Source organism: Gopherus evgoodei, chromosome 3 (assembly GCF_007399415.2).
Source record: "Gopherus evgoodei ecotype Sinaloan lineage chromosome 3, rGopEvg1_v1.p, whole genome shotgun sequence".
Taxonomy (NCBI): Eukaryota; Metazoa; Chordata; order Testudines; family Testudinidae; genus Gopherus; species Gopherus evgoodei.
The window spans coordinates 9,902,021-9,918,679 of record NC_044324.1 but is presented as its reverse complement, the minus strand read 5'-3'; the positions used below and the strand labels follow the sequence as shown (position 1 = coordinate 9,918,679).

Sequence of the window (16,659 nt, the reverse complement as noted above, 5' to 3'; positions counted from 1 at the left end):
GGGCCTGCCCCTCACAAAGATGGCTACCGGCCGGTGTTGCAGGGGCGGAGTCTGCCCCTCACAAAGATGGCTGCTGGCCAGGGCGGGGCCTGCCGGAAGCTGCCAGACTCAGGCGGCTGCAGGATGGGGGGGGCGCTGGGGCTCGTGCCCGAGCTGCTGTTCCGGGGCTGGGGGGAGCCGCTGCTCCTGGCCGCCAGCGCCGCCTTCCTGGGCTACTACTGGGTGTGCGTCGCGCAGGTCCGTCCGGTCAGCTCGCGGGGGGGGTCGGTCCGTCCGGTCAGGTCCCGGGGGGGGGGGTCGGTCCATCTGGGCAGCGCTGCGGGGTGTGGGGTCGGTCCGTCCGGTCAGCTCGCGGGGGGGGGGGTCGGTCTGTCCGGTCAGCTCGCGGGGGTCGGTCCATCTGGGCAGCGCTGCGGGGTGTGGGGTCGGTCCGTCCGGTCAGCTCGCGGGGGGGGGGTCGGTCTGTCCGGTCAGCTCGCGGGGGGGGGGTCGGTCCATCTGGGCAGCGCTGCGGGGTGTGGGGTCGGTCCGTCCGGTCAGCTCGCGGGGGGGGGTCGGTCTGTCCGGTCAGCTCGCGGGGGGGGGGGGTTGGTCCGTCCAGGCAGCGCGGGGGGGGGGGGGTCGGTCTGTCCGGTCAGCTCGCGGGGGGGGGGGTCGGTCTGTCCGGTCAGGTCCCGGGGGGGGGGGGTCCATCTGGGCAGCGCTGCGGGGTGTGGGGTCGGTCCCGCGTGTCCCGGCTGTAGGGTCGCGGGGCGCTGTCTGGCCTGGGCTGGAGCCCTGGCGCTGCCTGTGGGACAGCTCTGAGCCCCGCCCGAGCTGGGAGCGATGGGGGGTCCCAACCCCAAGAGCCCCCCCTCGCTGTGACACCCCTCCCAGCACAAATAACCCCTCCTTCCCAGGCAGGGGGGCTGAGACTGTGTAGTGGGGGCGCTCGAAGCCACTGAACCTGGAGATGATGGAGACCACGCCAAGCTGGGGGTGCAGCAGCCCCCCAGTTCCAGCACTGATGTCCCCAGGGGCCTCAGTTGGGGCCTGACCCCTCCTAGCCTGGAGCTCAGAACTGACAACCAGCTGTTGGGGGGCAGGGACCCGTCCCCTGGGGCTGCGCTGCCTCCTGCTGGTTTGCTCCCTCCAAGCCCTTGGGGGATTGTTCTGGCCTGGCCGGTGGCTGGGACTCGCCAGCTGGGTGCAGCCTGTCCCGGGCGGTGCCCGACGCCCCAGCCAGGTTCCTGGGCACGGCTGCGCTGACCTTGTTTCAGGTCAGTCCCGGAGAAGCGTCCTTGCCCCATCGCACAGCTGGGGAGTGTCTCACTTCCCCTGGGGGGAGCCGCTGTGGCTGGGAGGCAGGGGCTGAAGCAGGGAAGGGCCCCTCCAGGCTGGAACAGAGCCTAGTGCCCCAGGCCGCAGCCCCGGGCCTGCTGGCATTTGTCTCCGTGTTTTCGGATGCTGAATGCCAGCTGGCCGAGCTGTGATGAGAACGACCTCCCGTCAGCCCCCTGATCCCTCTGCTCTGGGCATTGGCCCCACAAGTCTGTCAGGGGTGCCCTGGGGGACAGCCGCTCCCTCCCAGCCCCCACGTGGTGCATCTCTGTTCCTGGTTCCTCTCTGCCCTCGTCCTGTGGCCCCATCTCACCTCTGACCTAGAACGGCGCCGCCCGGCCCGCCTCAGCTGGGTGGGGCAGGGCCGTACCCTGGAGTCTGGTTGCTCGGGGATGACGGTGACCCCCACCCACCCCCGGGTGCTGCCTGCACACCCCTGCTCCCAGCACCTGGGGGCTGGATGGGATCAGCTAGCAGGGCCTCTCGACATGTGAGCTGGGGCCAGGCTCTGTCCCTGCTGGCTCAGCTCCATGTCGCGGGATCTTGGGGGCCGTGGCCATGGCTTGTGCCAGGGCCTGCGAGCTTGACGGGCTCTGACAAGCCAGGCCGTGCTGGAGCTGCTGGGGCCTGGGAGCCAGGCCCATCCTTGGGCTCGGGCTGGCCTCAGCTCTCCCCGAATCTCTCCCCAGAGGCCCCTGCTGGTGGGTGGGCTGTCGTTCTGCAGCTTCCTGGAGGCGCACTGCCCCGTCGTCTGCGAGCCCTTCTACCCCACACCCTGGTGCTTCGAGGGGCGGCTCCAGACCCTGCTGCGTTTCTTCCTCCAGTCCCGGCTCCAGGTCTCCTACCGAAGGTGCGTGCTGGGTTCTCAAGCTGGGCTGCTCCGTGACTCCCAGGCTGTGCCCATGGGGTGCGGCCCAGGCCTCTGCTGCCCGGGGCTCACCCCACCCTGTGCTCCCTGCCCAGCGAGTTGCTCCGCACGGCGGATGGAGGGCAGCTGCTGCTGGACTGGGTGGACAATGCAGAGATCCAGCGGTACCCGGAGCCTGGCACACGCCCCACTGTCCTGCTGCTGCCAGGCCTCACCAGCAACAGCCAGGCCACCTACGTCCTGCACCTGGTGCAGCAGGCCTCCCGTGCGGGATTCAGGTGAGACGCTGCGCAGGAGCAGGACCCCGGGTGACCCAGGGGCCCGGCCTCATGGTCAGCCCCCGAGTGAGGCATCTGGGTCAGTGCCAGCCTCTGCGGGGCATTGGGGAAGGGGGGCTGGTGGGGTCATGGGTGAAGGTGGGATATGGGGGGTGGGGATGGAGGGGTGTGGGGAGTGAGGATGGAGGGGTCATGGGGGAAGAGGGCTGGTGGGGATGCAGGGGTGAGGATGGAGGGGTCATGGGGGAAGGGGGGGTGTGGGGAGTGAGGATGGAGGGGTCATGGGGGAAGGGCTGGTGGGGATGCAGGGGTGAGGATGGAGGGGTCATGGGGGAAGAGGGCTGGTGGGGATGCAGGGGTGAGGATGGAGGGGTCATGGGGGAAGGGGGGGTGTGGGGAGTGAGGATGGAGGGGTCATGGGGGAAGGGCTGGTGGGGATGCAGGGGTGAGGATGGAGGGGTCATGGGGGAAGGGGGGCTGGTGGGAATGCAGAGGGGTGGGGATGGAGGGGGAAGGGGGGACATGGAGAGTGGAGATGGAGGGGTCGTGGGGGAAGGGGGCAGGGAGCCTCACCCATCTCTCTTCCCAGGACTGTTGTGTTCAATAACCGCGGGTGCAAGGGGGAGGAGCTGCTGGTGAGTGAGCTGTGTCCCCGGGGGGGGCCTTGAGGCGCGGCTCCAACACAGAGATCCTGGCCCAGGGCTCTGGAGGCTGTGGGGGTGGATGGCAGCATGCTCCATGGGCCCTGGAGGGGAGGGCAGAGCTGCTGTCCCATCTATACAGGCAAAACAATGGGGCTAAGCCAGCTGTGACCCCTCAAGAGAGATCTCGGCCTCCCTGGGGCTGGTTCTCTGAGAACAGCCGCTCCGTGGGCAGCAGCAGCCGGGGAGCCCTGAGGAAGGGGCTGGATAAGACAGCAGAAAATATCCGATTACCTCTGTATAAATCCACGGGCCGCCCACACCTGGAACACTGCAGGCGGCTGTTGTCAGCCCAGCTCGGAAAAGGATCCTTTATGGTTGGAAAAGGTGCAGGAAGGATTAGGGGATAGAACAGCTTCCGTCTAAGGAGAGATTAGTAAGACTGGGATTTTTCAGCTCGGCAAAGAGACGACAAAGGGGGGATATGACAGAGGTCTATAAAATTGAGTGGTGTGGAGAGAGTGACTAAGGAAGTGTTCTTTACTCCTTATACCACAAGAACAAGGGCCCATCAAAGGAAATGAACAGGCAGCAGGTTTAAAACAAACAAAAGGCAGAAGTGTTTCTTCACACAAGGCACAGCCAACCTGTGGAACTCCTTGCTAGGGGATGTTGTGACGGCCCAGACTAGAACAGGGTTCAAACAAGAACTAGATAAGTTCCTGGAGGCCAGGTCCATCAATGGCTATTAGCCAGGCTGGGCAGGGATGGTGTCCCAGCCTCTGTTTGCCAGGAGCTGGGAATGGGCGACGGGGTGGATCACTGGACAATTCCCTGCTCTGTTCATGCCCTCTGGGGCACCTGGCATTGGCTGCTGCCAGGGCTGGGGTCCTGGGCTAGCTGGCCCAGTCTGGTGGCACTTTGCTCCATCCCACCTGCAAACAGCTCTCAGGGTTGAACCCTCCCCATGCCCCTGGGAGGCCAGGACCCCCCTCCCATGCAAGAGTGGGGGATCTGGCATGAACATCCCTGTTAGCTCCATGGTGCCCCTATTAACTGAGGTCAGCCAGGGACACCCCCCCCCCAGCTCCACCTCCCCGGGGTCACCGCCACCCTGCCCCCCTCAGCTCTGCTCTCACTCTTAGACCCCCAGAGCCTTCTGCGCAAGCAACACGGAGGACCTGCAGACCGTGATCACCCACATCAAGGCCCAGCACCCGCGGGCACCACTGCTGGCTGTGGGTGTCTCGCTAGGCGGGTGAGGAGCAGGGGGCTCCCCGGGGACTGGCACAGGGAGGTGAGGGATTAATCTCCCAGGTATGTGGTGGTGAATGTCTGTCCCCCCCAAGCTGGGGAAGGGGAGGGGGGCTGGCACAGCACAGCACAGGGAGGGGAAGGGTTAATCCCGAGCCCCAGCCCACCTGCAGTGCTGTCTCCCCAGGATCCTGGTGCTGAAGTACCTGGCGCAGCGGGGGCATAACACGGGGCTGGTGGCTGCCATGACCTTGTCCGTCCCCTGGGACACGGAGGATTCCAGCCGCTCGCTGGAGCAGCCGCTCAACTTCCTGCTGTTCAACCGGCGCCTCACGGCCAACCTCTGCCACCTCGTGAGCCGGTGGGGCTGGGTCAGGGGGCCTGGAGGGCTGGTACACAGAGGTTGGGGGGACTCGGGGGCTGATACTTGACCCTCCAACCCCCTGTATGTGGTGGGGAGGTGTGGGGCATGTTCAGGGGGTGTCAGGAGGCTGTGGGGCTGGTTGATGCGGGTCAGGGGGCTCTTGGCTGTCCTGCTTGGCAGTCCCCTGCTGACTGTGGGGCCCATTGCAGGCACAGGAAGGTGATTGCAGAGAAGGTGGATGTGGAGCACGTACTGCAGGTATGCTGTGTGTCCCCCTGCCATATCCTCCCCTGCCCAGCCGCACCCCTGGCCCTGACCCCCTCTCTGCCCCAGGCACGCAGCATCCGGGAGTTTGACGAGCGCTACACGGCTGTGGTGTTCGGCTACGGGACGTGTGCTGCATACTACCGGGACGCCAGCCCCTCGCACTTGGTACACGCCGTGCGCCTGCCTGTGCTGTGCCTCAACGCAGCCGACGACCCCTTCTCGCCGCTGCAGGGTGAGTGCTGGGGGGCTGGGGGCTCTGGGCCCAGCGGGGCTGGCCTGCCTGACTCGCTCTCTTTCAGCCATCCCCCTGGCTGTGGCACGGCGTCTCCCCACGCTGGCGGTGCTGGTGACGGCACGTGGCGGGCACATCGGCTTCCTGGAGGGGCTCTTCCCCCGGCACGAGAGCTACATGGACCGCGTCTTCGCCCAGTTCCTCACTGCCGCCTTCGAGCACAGCCAGGAGCTGAGCTGCAGCCTGGGACCCGAGCGCCCAGCCCCACAATAAAGCTCCTGCCCGGCTACCTCCTGTCCTCTATGAGCTACAGGGAGGAGACAGGGCACCAGGCCAGGGCTCGGCTGCAGCGACACCAACTGTGGGGGCCAGCCGGGCTCTGGGGCAGGGCTGAGACCTGGGCCCTAGAGGGGATAGGCCCTGCTGGACCCCTGCCTGGGGACGACTGGGGGAGCTGTATGGAGACCAGCTTTGGGAGCCTCACTGCCCAGCTTCTTCCCAGGGGATATCCTGCCTCCTGGGGGAGGGGCAGAACCATGGCCGTGCACCCTGGGCAGCTGAACAGGGTGGGCTCCCCCCAGCCAGGCTCTGGCTCAGAGGAGCTTGTGCCAGGCCAGGCCTGCCCAACACCGGGCCCAGGGCCAGTGGAGCCAACTGGCTGGGGTCTTGTGCAGTGACTGGCCCAACCTGGGCCCAGACCCAGGGGGGCACCGTAGAGAAAACAGGATTTTCTATTCATTGCACCCCCGCAGTTCCTCCCATGGGCTCGGCAGCCCCCCAGCATGCACAGGCAGGGGAGCGACCGGTCAGACTCCAGTTTTAATGGCAGCCAGCGAGCTGCAGCAGGAGCACGGGTAGACACTGCTGGCACGTCGCTGGACGGGCGTCATGGGGCGACTGGCACAGACTGGGCTCTCCCGCACCCAGAGCATCTTACCGTTCCCGAGAGCTCAGGCAGCACCCGTCCCATGCAGGGAGACACCCGGCACGCACATCCCCACCATGGGCAGGCAGGGCCGGGGCCAGGCCCTGAGCAGGAGCACCCGCTGTGGGGCTGGGGGGGCTGCAGGTCTCTGAGCTGCTTCACGTCCCGGGGGCAGAGCCGGGCCGGACCAGGCAGGCGACGGCCCCGAGGGGCAGAGTCTCTTGCTGTCCCCGCAGGGTTCCTCACGCCTACAGGAAGCCGGGGAAGGCCAGCTGCAGCAGCAGGATGGTGGCCACCACCAGGCCAGTGCAGAGCAGCAGCAGCAGCCACACGGGGAAGCTGCCTGTGGGAGACAAGGAGCTGGCTCAGGGGGAACCAGCCACCGGGAAGGGAGGGGGCATCAACCCAGGGCAGGGCCTCAGATCAAGCGGGGGGGGCCCTGCATCAGAGGGGCCCTGCTAGGGTCTAGCTGGAGCAGGGAAGCAGCCTGGGCCAGGGTAGGGGGCAGGACCCCTCCCCCCCAGGGGCCCAGGGCACGTACGCCTGGGGGGCAGCAGATGCAGCTTGCAGCGGCTGTCCACGGCCACGCTGAGCAGGGCAGCCTCGTTCTCAGCCAACAGCTCCCGGCCCCGCCGGCTCTCGGGCAGGAAGGCCACGTCTGTCACCACGATGCCATGTGCCTCCTTCACGTAGTACAGCCTCTGCGGGGAGGGCAGCGTCACGGCGTCGCCACGGGCCAAGCCGTGTACTGGGCCCTGCCCAGCCCCAGGCAGGAGCTCAGGAGGCTGGGGGGGCGTCCGGAACTAGGCCAACGCCCAGCTCCCCCAGGGGCCCTGGAGATGCCCCCCACCCACCCCCCAACAGAGAGCCCTGCCCCCCAGGCACCAGGCAGCCACTTACCTGCAGCGAGAAGGCGACGTGAATGGCAACCGAGCCTGTCACAGTGCCCAGCCCCAGAAACGTGCCCGAGTCACTGGTGGGACAGATGGCACCAAACAGCTGGTCAGACAGATGCACAGCACAGACCCTCCCCCTGATCCCCCCCCCAGCCCAGCCTGCCCGAGAACTGGGCCAGCGCCCCCCCCAGCCCTCACCCTGACCCCCCAGCCCAGCCCGCCCAAGAACTGGGCCAGTGCCTCCCCCCAGCCCTCACCCTGACCCCCCAGCCCAGCCGGCCCGAGAACTGGGCCAGCGCCTCCCCCCAGCCCTCACTCTGACCCCCCAAAACCCAGCCCAGCCCGCCCGAGAACTGGGCCAGCACCCCAACCCAGCCCTCACCCTGACCACCCAGCCCAGCCTGCCCTAGAACTGGGCCAGCACTCGCCCCCAGCCCTCACCATGACCCCCCAGCCCAGCCTGCCCGACAACTGGGCCAGCACTACGTCCCCAGCCCTCACCCTGACCCCCCAGCCCAGCCCAGCCTGCCTGAAAACTGGGCCAGCACTACGCCCCAGCCCTCACCCTGACCCCCCAGCCCAGCCGGCCCGAGAACTGGGCCAGCGCCTCCCCCCAGCCCTCACCCTGACCCCCCAGCCCAGACGGCCCGAGAACTGGGCCAGCGCCTCCCCCCAGCCCTCACCCTGACCCCCCAAAACCCAGCCCAGCCCGCCCGAGAACTGGGCCAGCGCCCCCCCCAGCCCTCACCCTGACCCCCCCAGCCCAGCCCGCCCGAGAACTGGGCCAGCGCCCCCCCCCAGCCCTCATCCTGACCCCCCAGCCCAGCCTGCCCGAGAACTGGGCCAGCGCCTCCCCCCAGCCCTCACCCTGACCGCCCAACCCAGCCCAGCCTGCCCGAAAACTGGGCCAGCACCCGCCCCCAGCCCTCACCCTGACCCCCGAGCCCAGCCTGCCCGAGAACTGGGCCAGTGCCTCCCCCCAGCCCTCACCCTGACTCCCCCCCCCCAGCCTGACTGAGAACTGGGCTAGCGCTACGCCCCCAGCCCTCACCCTGACCCCCCAGCCCGCCCCAGAACTGGGCCAGCACCCCCCCAGCCCTCACCCTGACCCCACCAGCCCAGACTGCCCGAGAACTGGGCCAGCGCTACGCCCCCAGCCCTCGCCCTGACAACCCCCAGCTCAGCCCGCCCCAGAACTGGGCCAGCACCCCCACCCAGCCCAGTCTGCCTGAGAACTGGGCCAGCACCCCCCCCCAGCCCAGCCTGCCTGAGAACTGGGCCAGCGCCTCTCCCCAGCCCTCACCCTGACCCCCCGCAGCCCAGACTGCCCGAGAACTGGGCCAACCCCCCCCCCCCCATACCTGACGGAGAGGCAGGAGATGACCTCGCCCCCGCAGGGCTGGGTGAGCAGAGGCAGGAAGCTTTTTCCGTCCCACTTGGTGAGGTAGCAGGGCGGGGGGCGGCGCCCGCGCTTGTGGGGCACCTGCACCGTGTAGAGTCGTAGTGCCTCCGCCTGGTCCGGCACTGTCCCAAACCTGCCACCGGGAGCCCGTCAGCCCAGCCCAGGGCCCCCCGGCACCCCTGAACCCAGCCCCCACCCATGTCAGGATCCCAGGGCCCCTCCAGCACCCGTAAACCCAGCCCCCACCCATGCCGGGAGCCCATCAGCCCAGCCCAGGGCCCCCTCGGCACCCCTGAGCCCAGCCCCCACCCACACCGGGAACCTGTCAGCCCAGCCACCACCCATGTCAGGAGCCCAGGGCCCCCCCAGCACTCCTGAGCCCAGTCCCTACCCATGCCAGGGGCTCCGAGCCCCACCCGTGAGCCCAGCCAAACACCAGGCGCCTGTCGATCTGGCCAGGCCTCACCCCGTGTCTGGGCCTGGCCAGGGCCCTACCTGCAGGCCTGGTAGCGGTAGGTCTTGTCAGGGACGCCCGGCATGTTCTCATCCCAGCGCAGCCGCAGCACCAGCTGATCTCTCTGCCACACGCAGCACTGGAAATCCCGGCCCGCTGTCACCACCTGCCAGGACGCAGCCATGAGAGCCAGGCCCGGGGCCCCAGCCAGCCTCAGGAGCGATGGAGACCCAGCCTCAGTTTCCCCATTCCATCTGGCCTGCACCAGGCTGCAACTCCTCCATTCTGTCTAAGACACCGTGGCCACTCCTCACTGCATGCCACCTCCCCAGGCCAGCACCAGCATCCTGAGCCTCCCTCCCCCGCCCATAGGAGCCTTCACTCAGGGACACCGGCCCCCACCCCACACAACCCCCCTAGCGCGTGGGGGGCAGGCAGCGAGTGCTCCGGGGGGGCGCACCCTGGGCTCTGGGGTCAGCTGCTCACCTTGTTCTCGGGACCCAGCGCAATGTCCTCAATCTCCCCGTCATGGGCTTTGAACTCCAGCACCTTCTTCATGCTGGGGAACTGAGAGAGAGATGGGGTCAGCAACTCCCCCAGTGCCCCCCCAGCTGGGGACAGAGAGAGAGACTTGCTCAGCACCCCCCAGCCGGGGAACAGAGAGAGAGACTTGCTCAGCACCCCCCCAGCTGGGGAACTGAGAGAGAGATGGGGTCAGCAACCCCCCCAGTGCCCCCCCAGCTGGGGAACAGAGAGAGAGACTTGCTCAGTGCCCCCCCAGCTGGGGAACAGAGAGAGAGACTGGCTCAGCACCCCCCCCAGCTGGGGAACTGAGAGAAGAGATGGGGTCAGCAACCCCCTCAGTGCTCCCCGAGCTGGGGAACAGAGAGAGATGGGTTCAGCGCCCCCCCAGCTGGGGAACTGAGAGAGAGATGGGGTCAGCAACCCCCCCAGTGTCCCCCCAGCTGGGGAACAGAGAGAGAGCCGGGCTCAGCACCCCCCAAGCTGGGGAACAGAGAGAGAGCCGGGCTCAGCGCCCCCCCCAAGCTGGGGAACTGAGAGAGCCAGGCTGAGCGCCACCCCCCAGTGCCCCCCTAGCTGGGGAACAGAGAGAGAGCCGGGCTCAGCGCCCCCCCAGCACCTCCCCCAGTGGGGAACAGAGACAGCTGGGCTCAGTGTCCTCCCAGCTGGGGAACAGAGAGAGAGCCGGGCTCAGCGTCCCCCAAGCTGGGGAACTGAGAGAGAGCCGGGCTCAGCGTCCCCCAAGCTGGGGAACTGAGAGAGCCAGGCTCAGTGCCCCCAGCACCCCCCTAGCTGGGGACCTGAGAGAGCTGGGCTCAGCGCCACGCCCCAATGCCCCCCAGCTGGGGAACAGAGAGAGAGTCGGTCGGGCTCAGCACCTCCCAAGCTGGGGAACTGAGAGAGCCAGGCTCAGCCGCCAGCTGGGCCCAATACCCCCCTCCCCTCACACCATGCTCCCAGTCTCCAGCTTCTCCCCGCAGGTCAGCCTGGCTGCCATTAACATTGCTATGGCCAAGGCCCAAGGAGCCGGGATTGCCAGCCTGGAGCCAGCTGCCCAGGGCCAGGTGCTGCGGGGGGGGGGGGGGTGTCGCCTGCCCCTGGTCTCTACCAGCTAGAGACCCGCTTAGCCGTGGGGCAGCTGGGTTCGTTATAACCACACCAGGCAGCCTTGTGACCCACAGAAAAACAGCCAATGCTGCCTGAATCTTGCTAAGCTCTGGGCCCCACTGGCCTCCTGCAGCGCTGAGTTCTACACGCTAATTAATCGTTGGGCAAAAGAGTGTTTCCTTTTCCCGGCTTTAACTGCCCCCCTTTTAGCATCTTTCAGCTCTCCTTGTTCTCACGTTATGAGTGGGAGAAGAGACACTCCCCGTTGTCCCTGCTGCTGACCGCCTGACGAGGGCAGTGGCAGTGAAACGCTCAGGGTGATTACTGAGGCTACAAACCCAGTAATAAGGGGGGATTTCACCCATCCCCATACTGACTGGGCACATATCGCCTCGGGATGGGATGCAGAGAGAACGTTTCTCGACACCATCAATGGCTGCTTCTTGGGGCAGCTGGTCCTGGAACCCACAAGGTGAGAGGCAAGTCTGGATTTAGAGCTAAGCGGCTCACGGAGTCTGGTCCAAGAGACGAACGTAGACAAATTGCTTGATAATAGCGACCATAATGTTAAATGTAACCGCAGGGGGGAAATGCCAAAGAAACCCACCACAGCAGCATTTAACTTCAACAAGGGGAACCACACCAAAGCTAGGACATTAGCTAAACGGAAATTAAAAGGAACAGTCACGAGTGAAATGCCTGCAAGCTGCATGGAAACTATTTAAAAATACCACAACAGAGGCTCAAACTAAAAATGATACCCCAAGTAAAAAAATCAGTAAGAGGACCAAAAACCAGCTCCCCTGGCTAAACAACAGAGTAAAGAGGTGATTAGCGACAGAAAGGCGGCCTTTAAAAATAGGAAGTCAAATCCCATTGAGGAAAACAAAGGATAAACTCTGGCAAGTGAAGTATAATCAGGCAGGCCAAAAAGAATTTTAAGAGCAACTACCAAAAGACATAAAAACTAACAGCAACATTTTGCTAAGTACATCAGCAGCAGGACCGCTGCCAAAGCAGTCAGTGGGGCCGCTGGGCGTGCTAAGGATGCACTGAAGGAAGACACAGCAGTTGCAGAGAAGCTCAACGAATTCGTTGCATTGGCCTTCACTGCAGAGGGAGATTGCCCCATCTGAGCCATTTTCTTTTTAGGTGACAGATCTGAGGAACTATCCCAGATTGAGGTGTCATTAGAGGTGGTTTGGGCACAAATCCATAAGTTACACAGTAACAAGTCACCAGGACCAGGTGGTGTCACCCAAGAGTTCCGAAGAAACCCAAATGTGAAATTGCAGAACTACTATTACTTTAATCAGCCTCTGTACCAGATGACTGGAGGACAGCTAACGTGACACCAATTTTTAAAAAGGTTCCAGAGGTGATCCTGGCAATTACAGGCCGGTGAGCCTAACTTCAGTACCAGGCAAAATGGTTGAAACTATGGTAAAGAAACAATTATTAGACACATGGATGAATACAATACGCTGGAGATGAGTCAACATGGTTTTTGTAAAGGGAAATCATGCCTCACTGATCTACTATAATTATTGGAGGGGGTCAACAAGCAAGTGAACAAGGGGGATCCAGTGGATATAATGAACTTAGATTTTCAGAAAGCCTTTGACGAGGTCCCTCACCAAAGGCTCTTAAGCAGAGTAAGCTGTCATGGGATAAGAGGGAAGGTTCTCTCATGGGTCAGTAACTGGTTAAAAGATGGGAAATAAAGGGTAGGCATAACTGGTCAGTTTTCACAATGCAGAGAGGTAATTAGTGCTGTCCCCCAAGAGTCGGTTCTGGGACCAGCCCTACTCAACATATTCGTAAATGATCTGGAAAATGGGGTAAACAGTGAGGTGGCAACATTTGCAGATGATACAAAACTACTCCAGCTAGTTAAGTCCCAGGCAGACTGCGAAGAGCTACAAAAGGATCTCACAAAACTGGGTGACTGCACAACAAAATGGCAGATGAAATTCCATGTTGATAAGTGCAAAGTAATGCACACTGGAAAACATAAACCCAATTATACATACAAAAAAGAAAGATCTTGGAGCCATTGTGGATAGTTCTCCGAGACCATCCACTCACTGTGCAGCAGTCAAAGTGAACAGAATGTTTAGCATCATTAAGAAAGGGATAGACAACAAAAAACGATCATATTGCTTTTCTATAAATCCCTGGTACGCTAACACCCGGAATGCTGCGTGCAGATGTGGCAACAAAAATGATGAGGGGTCTGGAACGGCTGCTGTGTGAGGAGAGATTAAACAGACTGGCACGGTTCAGGTTGGCAAAGAGGCGACTAAGGGGGGATACGACAGAGATCCAGAGAATCCTGCCTGGTGGGCAGCGAGTGACTAGGGAAGTGTTATTTACCCCTTCTCATAACACAAGAGCCTGGGGTCACCCACTGCAATTCACAGGCAGCAGCAGGAAGCGTTAGGGGCCCTGTCGAGCACTGACTGGCCTCACCCACCCAGGGGGAGACCTGAACGATCTTGGGCAGGGACCCCAGCTGACATCACCTCCCACAGGGCAGCTCCTACCTCCCAGACTCGGAGGAAGCCGTCGGCGCCACCCGTGGCCAGCAGCGAATGGTCGGCGCTGACACGCACGGCCTTCTGCAGCGCGTCGGGACTGAAGTCTGTCTGCACGCTGCACAGCGTCTCCACTGCCACCTCGCCCGCCTCGCTCCTCGTGTCACTCTCGCCCTTTTCAGAGGGGCTGGGGGCCTTCCGCTTGCGGGGGCCCTTCTGCGCACCGCCTAGGACGGGCAAAGCAATCACAGGCCACCTCAGCGGAGCATCTCAGACCCCTGCCCCCACCCGCTTCGCACAGCGCCTCCTGCTGGGCAAGGCCATGAGCTCCCCCCCCGCCAGCTCCTGCCCTGCCCCCCCCAGCGCCCCCTGCTGGGTGAGGCCTGGAGCTCTGCCCCATCAGCTCCTGCCCTGCCCCCCTCCTCACAGCACACCCTACTGGGGGAGGCCGGGAGCTCTTCCCCTGCCAGCTCTTGCCTGTCCCCCCCCCCACAGCACCCCCTGCTGGGTGAGGCCTGGAGCCCCCCCCCCAGTGCCCCCTATTGGATGAGGCCAGGAGCCCCCCCCCACAGCACCCCCTGCTGGGCGAGGCTGGGAGCTCCCCCCCGCCAGCTCCTGCCCTGCCCCCCCCCCGCGCCCCCTGCTGGGTGAGGCCTGGAGCCCCCCCCCCCCATAGTGCCCCCTATGGATGAGGCCAGGAGCCCCCCTCCCCCACAGCACCCCCTGCTGGGTGAGGTCAGGAGCTCCCCCCACACCAGCTCCTGCCCTCTCCCCCCACAGGGCGCGAGGCCGGGGCAGAGCAGCTGTTACTTTGGTACTGCTGGGAAGTCAGCCCTGACTAGAGCTGCAAACACCCACCCAGGCCGCCCCTTCCGGGGCCAGCACCGGGGGCTCTGCGTCTCACCTGCCTTGCTGGGGGTGCTGCTGCCGCTCTTCTCGTCAGGCCCCTGCAGGCGGAAGCGGAGAATGTGGCAGCTGGCGTCCTGCCCTGCCGCAATGACGTCGCCCGCCAGCGCCATGCTCATGGTGGCCCGGGTCTCCGTGTCGTGGGAGTGCAGCAGCGAGGCGCTGAGCTGGCCCCCAATCTGCTCCAGCTGGAGGAAATGCTGCAGGGAGCAGAGGGAGACACCAGGGCACAGGGCGATCAGGGATGGGGGTCAGGCAGGGGAGCCCTGAGGACACCCAGGGCTGGGCCCACCGCGCAGACCCCAGGCCCGCTTGAGGCAGCCCCCGAAATGGCACTCTCCAGCTGAGCCATCGCACCCCAGCAGCACCCGGCACCAGCTCCCTCCAAGGCAGCTGCACGGGGAGGACAGGCGCAGCACAGGCCCACTGCCTGCCCCACAAGCCGCAGGAGCCCGGCCCAAAACCAACCACAGCCCAGAAGGTGCTGGAAGTGCATGATCCCCCCAGCCCTGCCGGTGCCCCTCACTCCCGACCCGCAGCCCCTGCCCACCTCTGGCCCTGCCGGTGCCTCTCACTCCCGACCTGCAGCCCCCCCCCAGCCCTGCCAGTGCACCTCACTCCCGACCCGCAGCCCCTGCCCACCCCAGCCCTGCCGGTGCCCCTCACTCCCGACCCGCAGCCCCTGCCCACCCCTGGCCCTGCCGGTGCCCCTCACTCCAGACCTGCAGCGCCCCCCCCCGCCCTGCCGGTGCCCCTCACTCCCGACCCGCAGCCCCCGCCCCCCCCCAACCCTGCCGGTGCCCCTCACTCCCAACCCGCAGCCCCTGCCCCCCCAGCCCTGCCGGTGCCCCTCACTCCCGACCCGCAGCCCCTGCCCACCCCTGGCCCTGCCGGTGCCCCTCACTCCCGACCTGCAGCCCCCCCCCCAGCCCTGCCAGTGCACCTCACTCCCGACCCGCAGCCCCTGCCCACCCCTGGCCCTGCCGGTGCCCCTCACTCCCGACCCGCAGCCCCTGCCCACCCCTGGCCCTGCCGGTGCCCCTCACTCCAGACCTGCAGCCCCTGCCCACCCCTGGCCCTGCCGGTGCCCCTCACTCCAGACCTGCAGCCCTGCCGGTGCCCCTCACTCCCGACCCGCAGCCCCCGCCCCCCCTGGCCCTGCCGGTGCCCCTCACTCCCGACCCGCAGCCCCCGCCCCCCCCGGTCCAGCCCCCCCCCCGGCCGGCCCCGCCCCCACCAGGCCGTTGCGGACGCCGGTCCGGGCCGCGCCGCCGCCCCCCGCCGCCAGGGCCAGGCCGCGCGGGTGGATCTGCAGCGCGTAGAGCGGGAACGGGGCCCGGTAGAGCTCGGGCGGCCGGCGGGGCCCCATGGCGGCTGCGCTGGGGCGGGGGGCGCCCGGACAGACGGATGCGCACTGCGCAGGCTCACGACCTGCCACTCCCCACCGCGCCTGCGCACGACAGCCCACACACGTCAGCCCGAGGCGGCCCCGACCGGCGAGGCGCTCCGGGATCACGTGACGCCCGACACGTCACTGCGCCGGCGCCATCTTTGTGCGGGGCAGCTCGTGCCCCCGGGGCAGGCGGGGACCTTAAAGGGGCCGCGTCCCGCAGAGTCCGTGGAGGGCAGCGCCGCGAGACCGAACTGCACGGGACAGGCGGGCTGCCCCCCCGCCCCCTTCTTAGGCCCCGCCCCCAGCGGCCCCCAGCACCCCGCATGGCGCCCCCATCCCTCTCTGTATCCTGCCCCCAAGGGCCCCCTGACGCCCCCACCCCTCACTACGCGCTCTCTGGCCCGAGGACCCCTGGGGAACGCCCCCCACCTCCAGCGACCCCCACAGCCCCCCCTGCCCCCAGGTAACACCCAGCCCCCGGCCCCCTCCTCCAGGGCCCCCCAGCACCCCAGAGCCAGCCCCACTGCCACCCCTGGCAGCCTGCCCCCCAGCACCACCCCCCAGACCACCACCCCACCCTACCCCTGGGTACCCCTGACAACCCCCTCCTCCAGGGCCCTGCAGCACCCCACTGCCCCCCTCCTCCAGGGCCCCCCAGCACCCCAGAGCCAGCCCCACTGCCACCCCTGGCAGCCTCCCCCCCAGCACCACCCCCCAGACCACCACCCTACCCCTGGGTACCCCTGACAACCCCCTCCTCCAGGGCCCTGCAGCACCCCACTGCCCCCCTCCTCCAGGGCCCCCCAGCACCCCAGAGCCAGCCCCACTGCCACCCCTGGCAGCCTCCCACCAGGAGCCCTCCCCCCAGACCCCCACCCCCCAGCACACCTGCCAGCAGAGCCCACCCCACCCTACCCCTGGGTACCACTGCCCCCCTCCTCCAGGGCCCCCCAGCACCCCTGGCCTCCCACCTCCAGCAGCCACCAGCACCCCACAGCCCACCTTGCCCCCAGGGAACACCCCCAGTGACCTCCAGCACCACCCCAGAGCCAGCCCCACTGCCACCCCTGGCAGCCCCCCTCCAGGAGCCCTCCCCCCAGACCCCCACCCCCCAGCACACCTGCCACCCGAGCCCACCCCACCCTACCCCTGGGTACCCCTGACAACCCCCTCCTCCAGGGCCCTGCAGCACCCCACTGCCCCCCTCCTCCAGGGCCCCCCAGCACCCCAGAGCCAGCCCCACTGCCACACCTGGCAGCCTCCCACCAGGAGCCCTCCCTCCAGACCCCCACC

At 66.2% G+C, this 16,659-nt stretch overlaps 2 protein-coding genes across 23 annotated transcripts; one reads left to right on the top strand and one right to left on the bottom strand.

The window, feature by feature from the left end:
- Positions 1-4: 4 nt before the first annotated feature.
- On the top strand, positions 5-5,923 carry ABHD1 (abhydrolase domain containing 1). Of its 21 annotated transcripts, none has more exons than XM_030555005.1 (9): positions 5-237; positions 2,045-2,170; positions 2,284-2,466; positions 3,056-3,101; positions 4,253-4,365; positions 4,549-4,722; positions 4,935-4,983; positions 5,059-5,224; positions 5,292-5,513. In XM_030555005.1, exons 1-9 carry the CDS (start codon positions 20-22, stop codon positions 5,495-5,497), a joined length of 1,281 nt encoding a protein of 426 aa, XP_030410865.1. In that variant the 5' UTR covers positions 5-19; the 3' UTR covers positions 5,498-5,513. The 21 variants fall into 21 exon arrangements, with proteins under 21 accessions (XP_030410865.1, XP_030410850.1, XP_030410864.1 ...); XM_030555006.1 differs by having other exon boundaries at positions 52-237; positions 2,010-2,170; XM_030554990.1 differs by having other exon boundaries at positions 4,935-5,923.
- Positions 5,924-6,030: 107 nt separating this feature from the next.
- Positions 6,031-15,357, bottom strand: PREB (prolactin regulatory element binding). Of its 2 annotated transcripts, XM_030555011.1 has the most exons (9): positions 15,211-15,357; positions 13,972-14,173; positions 13,077-13,294; positions 9,388-9,468; positions 8,943-9,067; positions 8,407-8,580; positions 7,050-7,122; positions 6,691-6,850; positions 6,305-6,492 (listed from the first exon to the last, which is right to left on the bottom strand). In XM_030555011.1, exons 1-9 carry the CDS (start codon positions 15,340-15,342, stop codon positions 6,398-6,400), a joined length of 1,260 nt encoding a protein of 419 aa, XP_030410871.1. In that variant the 5' UTR covers positions 15,343-15,357; the 3' UTR covers positions 6,305-6,397. The 2 variants fall into 2 exon arrangements, with proteins under 2 accessions (XP_030410869.1, XP_030410871.1); XM_030555009.1 differs by lacking the exon at positions 6,691-6,850 and having other exon boundaries at positions 6,031-6,492.
- Between the last annotated feature and the right edge of the window lie 1,302 nt (positions 15,358-16,659).

Coding starts and splice junctions, on each gene's coding strand:
- ABHD1 (XM_030554988.1), top strand. CDS start 20: ATGGCTACCGGCCGGTGTTGCAGGGGCGGAGTCTGCCCCTCACAAAGA. Junction 4,366..4,548: donor GTGGGTGTCTCGCTAGGCGG/GTGAGGAGCAGG, acceptor CTGTCTCCCCAG/GATCCTGGTGCTGAAGTACC. Junction 4,723..4,934: donor CTCTGCCACCTCGTGAGCCG/GTGGGGCTGGGT, acceptor GGCCCATTGCAG/GCACAGGAAGGTGATTGCAG.
- PREB (XM_030555009.1), bottom strand. CDS start 15,342: ATGGGGCCCCGCCGGCCGCCCGAGCTCTACCGGGCCCCGTTCCCGCTC. Junction 13,295..13,971: donor CAGCACCCCCAGCAAGGCAG/GTGAGACGCAGA, acceptor TGCCCGTCCTAG/GCGGTGCGCAGAAGGGCCCC. Junction 8,581..8,942: donor TACCGCTACCAGGCCTGCAG/GTAGGGCCCTGG, acceptor TCCCGGTGGCAG/GTTTGGGACAGTGCCGGACC.